At 42.7% G+C, this 12,530-nt stretch overlaps 1 protein-coding gene across 14 annotated transcripts in view; it reads right to left on the reverse strand.

Moving 5' to 3' along the window:
• The window catches only part of ENPP2 (ectonucleotide pyrophosphatase/phosphodiesterase 2), a 132,735-nt gene that overhangs the window by 39,780 nt on the left and 80,425 nt on the right, over positions 1-12,530 (reverse strand). For 8 of the 14 annotated variants that reach the window (XM_061439513.1, XM_061439510.1, XM_061439511.1 and 5 more), the window contains 4 exons: positions 11,975-12,040; positions 10,653-10,725; positions 3,675-3,783; positions 455-580 (listed from right to left, as the gene is read on the reverse strand). In XM_061439513.1, the coding sequence (XP_061295497.1) occupies positions 455-580; positions 3,675-3,783; positions 10,653-10,725; positions 11,975-12,040 (374 nt within the window). Of the gene's footprint in view, positions 1-454; positions 581-3,674; positions 3,784-5,990; positions 6,147-10,652; positions 10,726-11,974; positions 12,041-12,530 lie in introns of all 14 variants that reach the window. The other 6 variants (XM_061439504.1, XM_061439516.1, XM_061439505.1 and 3 more) reach the window with 1 other exon arrangement.

Raw genomic sequence — 12,530 nt, forward strand, 5'->3', positions numbered from 1 at the left:
TCCAGGCTCTGGGGACGGTTCTAACCCTGTCATGGACACCCTCGATTCAGTTAAAGAGGAAGCCTGAGCCTTTGGTTGGAAAGTTCTTCTCTTGTAAACAGAAGTTTATGGTTATACACATGCCTCAAATTAAGTGTATTTTCCACATGATAAAAACAAGAGCAAATATTTATATAATGCTACCAGGGCCCAGGAACCATTCTAAGTGGTGCCCATAGGTCTATTTTCACAACAGCCTGATGAGCTAGTTGTTTGTTATCACCACGTTTTTTCCCCCTCAGATTAAAAAACAAAAGAACTGAGGTTTAGACTTTCAGTGACTTATTCAAGTTCACTCGGCTAAGAAAGAGCAAAGCCAGGCTTTGCCCCAAATAGTCCAGCTTCAGAGAACAAGCCCCTTCTCAGGCCACTATGTTACCATTTAAAAAACTTAGTGTTTTAAGAGTCAACTTACATTTAGCATGATTGTTGAATTTGGGTCGAATTCTTCCTAGAGTTCCTGGCACTAAAATAATATCATCCACATTAGTCAGGTAATTGCTCAAGAATTCTGTTCTATCACATGTGACATCTTCCATTCCTATGGGAAAGGGGGAAAAAGTATTTTCAGGCAATTTTAAAATTAAAATCTCAACACAGACACTAAAGATAATATTCAGGCACAAGTGAATGTGAGGATCCCTCTCTTGAGATTTCTTAACTTGACTTTGGATTTTTTAGTGCTTCTTTATATAATCTTTTCACCAGACTTTGATTGAGTAGTATCATCTTGCAGCACCAGAAGGCTGAAAACGCATCGTCTCAGTTACCATTTTAAGTCACTCAGCAAGAACAACCAGATAAAGGAAGCAACCACGGTCTTTAAAAAAAAAAAGATCATTACGAAGAAGATATATTCGTTAAAAAATCCCAAATCGCTTTAAACTCTTTCTAGCTGGGAGTGATGCAAATCACTGGAATGTATAGTCCTGTGTCTCTTTTACAAAAATCTCATTTTCCAACTCTCTTCTCTCTCTAATACAGCTCCCGACTTGAGTACATAATCCTCATTCTGCCTTCACTGGTGGCCTTGGATGTTACTGAATAAACAATACTGGAAACAAGACAGAGAAAGAAGAAGGTCAATCCCAGCGACCACCCAAACTGAAAAACAAAATAACGCGTAGACAGTGCAACCAGTTCAGCTGAAGCCAGCAACGAGAACACAAAAAGGGTCTAGGTGGTGAGTTTCTTAAATCAACAAATACTATCTGCCCACCAATGATTTGCTACCTGCCTCTCATCAGAAAAAAAATTCCTTGATCAATGATAAAAAATAAATAAATAAAAAGAAACTCAAATTTTAGAACGACAAATCACGGAGGCTGGAAGAGAACTTTATCGTCATTTCAGAATTTACGAGATGAGATGAAGCTAGAAAGGTTTAATATATTGCTTTGTACAATCCACTATCTGAATATTCTTTAAGAGGGGGAACATAAATGATTTTTTTAAAGGATACCTTAAGGTTCTGGAATAAATAAATATAGAGTGGTCCTGATCTAGTAAAATTTAAATTATCGCCTCTGGGATCCCAGATTCAGACCCCTTCCTTTTTTTAATACAAACTGGAAGGAAGTAACCATGATCTTCAAAGAAAAATCTATGTATACAATCCTTATGAAAAAAAAAAATTAAAAATACCCCAGACTGCTTTAAAATATAGATAGAAAAATATATCCCAACATAGCACAAGGCCTATAGATTTGCCTTTTAACATTTAAAATCTCTGGAAGAAAAATGCAAACAATAAACAGCTATATGCTCTAGTACAATGTCTACTAAGGACTTCCCAGGTGGCTCAATGGTAAAGAATCTGCCTATCAACGCAAGAGACAGGTTCAATCCCCGGATCGGGAAGATCCCCTGGAGAAGGCAATGGCAACTCACTCCAGTATTCTCACCTGGAAAATTCCATGGAGAGAGGAGCCTGGTGGGCTACAGTCCATAGAGTCCCAAAGAGTTGGACGAGTTGGACACGACTGAGCCACTGAGCAGGCACTCACGTATAATGTCGACTAAACAATAATGTTCATCCAGGAAGGGCAAGTCTCTAAGTATATATGAACGGAAGACTAGAACAATCTTCTATTTGCTCCCTTTCTAAGTCACTTCAGCCACCCCAGTGGTGAAGCATCTCTCTTGCTTTCAACGTGCTTCTCAAGCATCATCACCCTCCACCCTCCAGGCTAACTCTGGATGTGGGGTCGATGTTCTTATTCTACAGATGAGGAGGCTGTAGAATAGCCTCCTACAGATGAGGAGGCTGGAGAGCGTTTTAAGTGGTACAGTGTAATCTGAACTCCAATGCAACCCATTCTCACTCCAAAGCTCGGACTCTGAAACGCTAGACAATGTTACCTTCTTAGAAAGAGAAGCTAAGCCATTTCAGAAGGCTTCCCACCAGCAAGACACGAATTTTATCTAGCCAAGACTTTTACAAGGCTCCAGTGGTGACTCACTGGAAGCCATCTACTTCTTAGACATCTGGCTCCACCATGTGACCAAATGTCCTCGACACCTCTGAGTTAAGTTGAATCAACTGTGTCACAGGCTCCAAATTCTCTATCCTCTCTGCAGCTCTCCACCAAGTCAAACTCTTGGGGCATGGTTCTGCAGACAGTCATGTTTAGTCCCTGCAGAAGAGCAAATTAATCCCAGGGCTCTTTTTTTTTTTTTTTAATTCTCATAGATCTTCTAGAACATTCTGTAAAGAAAACTTCAGGCCCAGAGCAGCGGTTTGGGGAGATTTATTTGCCCAATCTTAACAGAACCACCGGCTCAACCAATTTTCTTCTTCTAAACCCTCCTAGAAGGGATTAGCCCATTTTCCAGAGTCACGGTCTCAAATTGCTAGTTCTGGAATGCAGGAGGCATTCTTGGAACTCGGCCTGCAAACCTGTGAAGAATGCTCTATGATGCATCCCTCCCCCAGCTTTATCAACATACAATGTTTATGATGCTCTTGATCCATGAATTTTTCTCCTTTATACAGTGATTTAGAAAACTGCTTCCTAAACCGTTTCTTCCTCTCTTTAACAGTCATCTCTGCTGAAACAGGGTCTTCTGGCTTGGGTCTAGAATTCACTCAGTGAATGCAGGGAAATAATTTCCCTTATATGCCACTTCTATAGCAGAAGCCTATGTCTCCACCTTTTCATCATGTTTAGATTTTTTAGCCATGTGAATCATGTGAGCTCCTTTTAGGGTGTGACTGGCAATGATATGTCATATTCATAGAGGAAACTCTTACCATCACAAGGGAACTGTCTGCAACTCTTTTTTTTTTTTTTTTGCACTGCGAGACTTATGAGATTTAGCTCCTTGACCAGGGATTGAGTGAGCCTGGGCCCAGCAGTGAAAACACCAAGTCCTAACCACTGGACCACCAGGGAATGCCTTGCAACTTTTTAATAAGAGACAGATTTTGGAAGAAAGGACAGGAAGTCCCTGGTTTTGATTGACATGAACACAAGGGTTATCTCAGGTCATCTCATAGTTTTGAGTCACGGTCCAATTTCTTTCCCCATCCTAAAGAAAGGGGGAAGGAAGAAGTGGAATACAACCTGGGATTTCTGGGATTCCCCGACACCATCAGAAATGTTATCTATTTAGATAAAGAAAGAAAGTTTCACCATGGTCTCCAACGAAGATGACATTCACGCAGCGGTGCAGCTTCAGTTGCTTCAATCCGTCCATTAACTGCCCCACGGTTTTGTCAATGTCCCTCAGAGGATTCGTCATCTGGAAAAAGGAGCAAATTAGTCCCTGAAGGTTTTTTTTTTTTCCTTTCAGTATCTCAAAGATCTTCTAAACATGCTGGAAAGGAAACTTCAGGCCCAGAGGCAGAGCTTTGTCTAGGGAGATTTTCCTGTCATTCTAAATGGAAACCTGGTCTAAGCACTTGTAGCTGTTCTCTTTAAGGAAAGTTAAACCTCTCCTCATCCAACCCCTTTCAAGATTCTTTGATACAAAAATTTAAATATTAAGGGCAATTCTCTTTTTAGAAATAAAATGGCCTTTCTAAAATATAACGATGTTCTTTACGTCCAAGAATTTTTGAGAGTGAGCAGAAAGTCAGATGGACAATTTAAGCTTCTTGACCCCTGAGTGAAATCACTTAGGCTTTGAACCATGGAAAGAAGATGGAGGCCAAGGGAATCAAAAGCAGCTCTGAGGTTAAATGGTAACCTTTCACTAACAATGCCGAACTAGAGCATCATTAACACGATGAGACCCATCTAGTGTTCCAAAAAAAACTTAACTGTCAATTTCTGACAATGGATTCTCAAGAGAAGGGCCTCTCTCAGCAAACAAGCTACTCCTTCTCAATTTAGTCCCTTTCAGGCTGATTACGAGTAAAATACAAATCTACAAGAGTTCAAACTTAAACAGAAGTGAATCACTGACCTTATTCTAGAAATTTTCTTTTTTAGCCTAATGAAAAATGAAAACTCAGTTCTCCAAAGAACATTTCCAAAGCGTAGGAATCATAACTCGTCTCTCATGCTCTTGCTTCAAATGGAAGTTTCTGACAGCATGAAAGTGAAACAGTTAGTCGCTCAGTCGTGTCTGACTCTTTGCCACCCTGAGGACTGTAGCCCGCCATGCTCCTCTGTCCATGGGATTTCCCAGGCAAGAATACCGGAGTGGGTTGCCATTCCCTTCTCCAAGGGATCCTCCTGACCCAGGGATTGAACCCTGGTTTCCTGCATTGCAGGCAGAGTCTTTACTGTCTCAGCCACTAAGGAAGCCCCATAGCATGAATGCCCCCACGTATTAGAGGTACTGGGGATGTCCCTCGCAGCTCTGGGCAATAGAAAGATTTTCAAGAAACACCCCATCAGCCAAACCCCTGACAGTACTTTAGCTGACTCTAACAACTGAGCTACATTCACACACACCCACTCAAGATGTCTCCGACAAGAACAGAAGGGATCCGCATATCATCTTTCCTCAGACACATAATATTATCTTCCATTGGCATCTTCTCAGAGGACTCAAGATCTTTCCTCATATCATGTCATCAGTAAAGTCAAGGTGTAAATTTGTTTTCCTTTATGACAGAAGTCAGTATTTCAAATTCTGTCCCAAGGAGTAAGTCACAAGTGAAAGTTTCAGAGCGATGTATGCAGCATAATCTGACTAACGGAGGGTAGACAGTGGCGTTTGCTTCTGAGGAAACCATGCTCTTCTCTAAGACCTTCACTTAAACAAAGAAATACCAAATGCACAACCTCTATCAACCCCTGGCAACAGATTAATTTTCTTTGGTCAACAAGATGACTCAGGCTAAAACCCAGAACCTGCTTCTCAGTGATCAGTTCAAACAATAAATAAGATAGTGCCTTGGCGGGATCTGAAGGTGTCTGGAAAAGTAACACCTAGAGGCTGTTGTGAAGGTAACGCAGAGAGAACACACGGCCCACATCTCTACAAGGAGACGCGCCCGCCTCTACCCACCCACTGTCTCCTCTCTCCCGCTTCACCTCCTTCCGTCTGTCACCTAAGACTGCCTCTGAACTCGGAACAGGCCGCTAACTTAATCCAGTACTCTATTGAGTTCTAATCTACACTGTCTTTGAGGATTTCCCCAACTACCTTGATGGGTTGTTCTCAAGAACCAAGGTTACAAACAACTGTGACAAATTCTGTGGAAAAGTGCAAGCAAAACCAACAGCTCTCTTAACACTCGTTCAAGCCAAATGTTCATACTAGTTTGGGGGCAACTAACTCTAAAGAAAATAGAAGGGTGTCTGTTTTTGGCTGAGAGTTCAAGAACGCTTCACATGAGTGATAACCTCTGAAGTACTAGACTCTTCTGGACTCAAAGCCAAGGATGACGCACCAAATGTTTTCTGAAATGCATTCAGCTGATTTTCAAACCAAGGCAGTGAAGGGAACCTCCAGGGCTGCCCGCCACAAAGCTTTGGAACAATGGATAAACTTACTTTGTCCTGACGAGCTTCCGCGGCATAATGATCCATCCTATGTACTTTTCTTCTTCTTTTCTTTGGAGGAGTAACTGGTCTTTCCTGTCTCCTCTTAGGGGTAACCTTCCTCTTAGGTCTCTTAGCCGGAGTAAAAGGTGAACCATAACTACTCTCCTGTACTGGCGGATAGAGATGTGTGGACTCAGAAGCCGTCTGTCCCTCTGGGTCAGATAATAAAGCTCACACTTTGCCATCTAGGGTTAGTGAAGTCTTAGTTAAAAAACAAAAAGCAAACTAAGACTCCTTCTGAAGTGATTAAAAAAGAAATCGGTATGAGGGACGATTTGGGGAACTCTACAGAGAGAAGCCTCCTAAATTGAACTTGATGCTGCTGGCATAGCTTCTTCACTGAGAACAAGAATATAATTTAAGAGGATCTGGTCGTGTGGATCTCTTTTGGCTGAGGAGCCTACTTGTGAATACCCCTGAAGGTGACACAGAGTTCTGTATTCCACAACTCCTGCGTCATGGAGAGGCTGGTCCTTGGTTATGAAAAACTCTCCATTTATAAAGTACTCGCTGAAAAGTAAATACTAATCACTCAGTCATTTCAAGGTGCAGAGGGATTCATGGAGGTAGTTTCGATTCAGATTCGGACAGGTATCTGTTCAGACCACCATATATATCCATGCAACTGTCACCGTCCTTGGAGAGGATCAGGAAAAAAAATTTAAACCAAGGATGAAATGAAACATAAATACCAAACAGTCCTCCTTGGTCATGAATATACTGACATTTCCACAAATCAGCAGAGAGTTTCCCACTGATAATTTACGTTTCTCGTAGAGAGGTACTCCAAGCCAAGAAATAATCATAAATAGAACTGTCATTTAAAAAAAAATTATCTCATAAAATTAGATAAAATGCAAAAAGTCATCAAGATCTCTTCGTCTTAGTATATCTATATCAAGAAAGAGTCTACTTATCCTCTTTCTGTTAGAAATTCCCCTCTTGGTGGTGGTCTGGAAGGTAGCGACTGTACTACGCATCTTGTTTTGAAAATCTCTTGGGCGTTAAAGGCTGATACATAAACTGAGGAAAGAAGATAACCTTTTGGGACTTCCAAATACTGGAGAAAAACAAGCCCCTGATTTGTGGATGGTGCAAAGGTGAATTAAAGCAGCAAGGCCTGCCACCTCCCTAGCTGATTTCTCTCGGGGGGACTGTTCTGAGAATCATTCGGATGCAAGAAGGGGCAAAGGAGGAGCGATGTTAGTGTGCCCCCGGGCGCGGGTGCCATGCGGCGTCACTGTGTGCAGAGCAAGCACTGCAGAGACACTGCCGTCCCATCCTCTCTCTCCTGCAGAGGATGGGCAGACACAGCACCTCCCCAGACTCCGGTTTGGTTTGCTGGTTTGTTTTTAAATGCTTCCAGTTTAGCCAAGTCCCCATGAGATGAGAAGCAAAAGGAAAAAAGAGAGTTTACCATGTCATGGTCACCAAACACATTCAGCTAGCGCTCAAGTCTGCCCATCAGACCCTCGGCCATTTGCAAGAGACCTCAACATTCCAAAGACTCCAGAAACGAGCCCTTCCGGCTGCAGGGGGTTAGAGGAGCAGCAGGGGATTTAGTCAAAATGAGTTTCCATCCAGGGATTATACGGCACGTATCTCCTTCGAATGTTAGCGGTAGACGGAAGCTAAGTTTTCACTGACCAGCCATACTTTAGTCTGACTTTAGAAGATTGAGCCTGAGGTTATTAAAAGGATGGGAAGGAGAGGGGGCACATTTCCCTGCTTTTCAGAAGGATACTTTGCCGTCTGAAGGTAGTAACTAGCCAGCCAAAGCTCTGCCTCCGGGCCTGAAGAGCAGCCGAACCAAGAGTCACGGAGAGAAGCACAGAAGGTCAAAGAGGAAAAGGTTGCGCCAAAAACCAAAAGCAAGCATGTTTTCAGAACATTCACCATTACACTATGAAACCAGGAGTGATATGTCGCTGCTTGGAGCTACAAGCCCCGCGTGTGGTCACCTCATTTAATAACCTCTCGAATCATCCTGAAAAAAGGTACACTCAAATATTAGGCGCAGAAAGCACCATGTCTGCTGTACTGCAGCACACAGCATGCTGCCAGGTTGGGTCAGTGTGACTGAATTTCAGATGCAAGGTATATTCTCAGTAGATGTAAAAGACAGCAGGCTACTGATTTCAGCAATAATCTCTCAGCTAGTATAGTCTTTGCAATGCTCTATTAAGACAAGTGAGAGATATGGATTACTCGGTAGATAAACCAATTTTGTCTACCACACACACATAAAAGAGGGTTTTCTGGCTTTGCTTTCATGTTTAAAGAGTATAAACTGTTTTGTGTTTCTTTCAGTAAAAAATAAGATTTCTAGAACCAAATGAGAATTAGTTGAAATCTGAAAATACCCTTTTCCTCTTAAGGGAAGAAAATGATCAAGTTCTCAGGTTATCGTAACAGAAGGTACATTCCAACATCTCATCATAAATGCTTTACCCAGTGGGTATATGGGAATATCCCGGTTATAAGAAGCATTAATACTAAAAAGAATATAGCAAGAATCCTTCTAACTCAGTTCAGAAATACTGAGGAAAAAAAGATTTATATGTTTATGAGAATCCTGAACCTAGAACCATCATTACAGCCAATTAAAGCATCCTGTATTATGGTTTATCACCTTTCGGTACTTAAAAAGCTTTTAATTCATTTCTCGATCAACACACACACACTTTCAAGTAAGTAATTATAACTTAACTATGTATATGAGAAATCCAGAGATGTCTGTGGATAAAGAACATTCACTGCCAAGCCTTATAAGTTTTAAGGAAATGAAAATTATAAGAATTATACCTTCTCTGTGTTGTAAAAAGCTACCTTTTGACATAAAGAAAATGTTCTGTGTGGTTTGAACACGGCTGTTAATGGATCGCTTTGCTTATCTCCTGTGCTACAGGGAAGTTTAATGGTTTTCTGGTCTGGGAGTCAGAAGTTCCATTTCCAAGTTCACTTACCAGCCAGGCAACTGGAGCAGGCCTCCTAAAGTACCAGCCTCTTGCCTTTTGAAGAATGGCTACACCCATCTCTGTTTGCCTCTGTTACAGGGTCTTTTAGGGATACTATTATCCAAGCAAAAGTGAACCTTTAAACAGGGCACATGGAACTGCTTAGGGCTTGGGTTTTAATTTTTTTTAACATCTTAATAAAATGCGGCTCCTTTTGTTCACTTTAATCTCAAGGAAAATCATCCTAAAGATAAAACGGCCATGCTTGCTCTGGCAAGAATAAGTTCTGTGTTTCATGTATGCAGATGTTTATCTCACTGTATCATTTGTGTTTCATAATCATGCACAGTGGTTAAACATCAAAGGAGTAGGAAAAAGAGCATCGGACTTACACGACTTCAGTGATTTAAGGCAAACTAAGAACGTTTCACATAGCTGCTAGCTTCCAGTGCTTAAAGAAACCACCACTGAACTGATGTTAAAGTATCCAGAAGTATTTATGGTTCTCAGTATTTACTGCCTTTGTTTAAACATCCTGCATTTTGATCAAAAATACGTAAAGCCAAGACACACTTATCTGTATTTCCTTAGTCATTCTTATGCTGAACACGGGAAACTTAATTATAGCCAACAGTGCTGCCATTGGCTATCTGAGAACAGGAGGTATTTTCCACCATTGAAGAGCTTGTAAAATAATTTCTCATCTAAAATCAAGTTTTATTATGTTGATGTAGACCTCACCAGCCCAGGAAGAAAGAGTGGTAGAAAACATTTAAAATATTAAAAGATTTAGGTTCCCAAATCCCATCATATTTTAAAATGATCTATGCTAGAGCACTGGGAAAATTTCCATCACTTGATAAAAGAACAACATAATAAAATCTCAACATGCCTTTCCCACCTCCTGAATCTGAAGTTCTACTGGATACTACCTTACAAACCAGCTGCTCTACTAAGATTCCTGAGTGTTTGCTATCAGAGTGTCACACTGCTTTGCTAAACAGATTCATTCAATAGTGTTTTGTCTCAGTTAAGAGTTTGCTTCCCTTAGGGGGTGAGGGATGCGTCCACAGTCTTGATCCTTGTGATGCTCTCACAGGTATGTACCTCTGCCAAGGTTACCAAATAAAAACGTGTCCAGTGCTAATGTGTTTTCCTGGTTACCTGTACCTGCAAAGGCCACTGAGCTGACCTATCCTCTCGGAACCGCACAACCTTGCTAAGGGAGTTGAATTCAGTTGCATGGCCTTGTATTGTAGGTTTCATCTCTAGATTCTTTTCCACTCCTATCCTGGTGACAGCAAAGGCCAGCCCTTTGCGGTCCTTCGTCTTCTGACTGATGCCTGCAGGACTGGAACCTATGAGCACCAAGTGGCTGGAATATATGAACACCAACTGGAAGGCAGGAACGCCCTCCTATGAACACCAAGTTTAGGATATGCTTGCGTACCAAATCAACCTGAAATGAAGTTCCTGTAAGAGAAACAGGCATGTTTGAGACTCTTGTAAATGTTTTCACCCTTGTAGTTCCTTGACTCTGTATCCGCCGTACACACACCAACACGCCAAGGGACTTTGTGCAAATCCTGAAATCAGGTCAGTGGGCGAGGTGGCCCAGGGACACAGGCTCTCAGGCAGAAGATAAGCTACTAACCTCAGGGCCAAAGGGGCCATACTTGTGTCCAGAGAAATCAGGTTGTTCGGAATAGAAGGCATAGACTGAAGGCCTACGGGAAAATTGGAAGGTTCAGAATCTCCCCCAAACCACACACAATAAAGAATGTCACATATCCCTATACATTACCAAAACAACCTTGCAAATCAAGTGAATCACCCAACCGCCGTTAGTCTTACCAAGGAAAAAGTCTTTTTACTGTTTGTTTTTCTGTTGTTTTCTATTATTTCCACACCCACCACCCTCTACACCGCCCCCACTGTGGTAACTACCTGGTTACCACCTTCAGGAATAAAAACTCACAAGGAAAATCTGAATGCAAACTCAGGTCTTTGATCCCTAAGATAATAGAACCCAGTGAGAGTTCACGGGGCCATGCAATCTGCAGCCTGAAAGAACAACTCCATTCGGGAAAATAATCAGTCTTCTGGATTGGGAGTTTGGGATTAGCGGATGCAAGCTATTATCTACTGAATGGATGAGCAGTCCTTACTGCTTACACAGGATTGTTTATACACAGCTCAGGGAACTACAGCCAACGTGCTGTGATAAACATAATGGAGATGAACATGAAAAGGAGTGTGTGTGTGTGTGTGTGTGTGTGTGTGTGTGACACACACGCGAGCCACTGTGCACAGTAAAAACTGCTGCTGCTGTTGCTAAGTTGCTTCAGTCGTGTCCGACTCTGTGTGACCCCATAGACCACAGCCCACCAGGCTCCCCCGTCCCTGGGATTCTCCAGGCAAGAACACTGGAGTGGGTTGCCATTTCCTTCTCCAGTGCATGAAAGTGAAAAGTGAAAGTGAAGTCGCTCAGTCATGTCCGACTCTTAGCAACCCCATGGACTGCAGCCCACCAGGCTCCTCCGTCTGTGGGATCTGCCAGGCAAGAGTACTGGAGTGGGGTGCCATTGCCTTCTCCGACAGTAAAAACTAATACATGGTAAATCAACTACACTTCGATAAAATAAAACCTTTTCAAAAGTCAGTCTTCATGCTTCCCAATTCTTGGGATGCTGCTGGTTTATTTACCAAAGCCAAGAACTCCCTCGAGCTCTGCTGTGGTGACCAGGATTAACAGCTGGAGTAATTCATATAATTAAACGGTCCTCAATAACCCACGTCCATTGTGCCCTAAATCCCTCTTAGGGAGGTTGTTTAAGGCTCAGAACAGGAAAACCAGTAACAACAGCAAACCTCGGCTGTGCTCCAACTGCACAGTCCATCGAGCTACTCACCCAGTTCCGCCCCGAGACAGAAACGCACTCAAGCAAGAAGGGGGGAGCCGGGGAGGGGACAGACCTTTCGTGGTCCGGCAGGGTCAGCCACTGCAGGATGGTCAGTATTCTCCGCTCGTGGGGGATCACCCTGTGGGCGGCAACCAGTAAGCATGAGGTTAGGAGGCATTGCCACCAACTGCAGCCTGCCGAGCGCCTGCCCTTGCACCCAGGCCAACAGCTCTCTACTTACCGCCATCTGTTTTCACTTCACTGAAGTAAAAGATCCCTTTTCCAATTAGTGTTTAAATGTCCATTTCTATTTGCCACAGGTCATGTTGCTCAGCCTCGGCCACAGAAGACAAGACTGGAAACTCTGATTCACAGTCAAGTCAAACTCTTGCTCAGAGAGGCTTGGCTGCAGACCAAAAGGACCCTGGACTCAGAACCCTTGCCACTTAGTGGGTAAAGCCGTTGGCTGTGGCCACCAAGGACCAGGACTTACATCCTCAGCCTGCCTTCCGCTAGTATGACCTCTCTTGACCTCTAGACTTCTTTGACCTCTCAGTTTACTCATTAGTAAAATAAAGATGATAGTTAGGCACACTGCATAGCCTGGTTGTGAGGATGAAGTGAGGCAA

The sequence above is a fragment of the Bos javanicus genome, chromosome 14 (assembly GCF_032452875.1).
Source record: "Bos javanicus breed banteng chromosome 14, ARS-OSU_banteng_1.0, whole genome shotgun sequence".
NCBI lineage: Eukaryota > Metazoa > Chordata > Mammalia > Artiodactyla > Bovidae > Bos > Bos javanicus.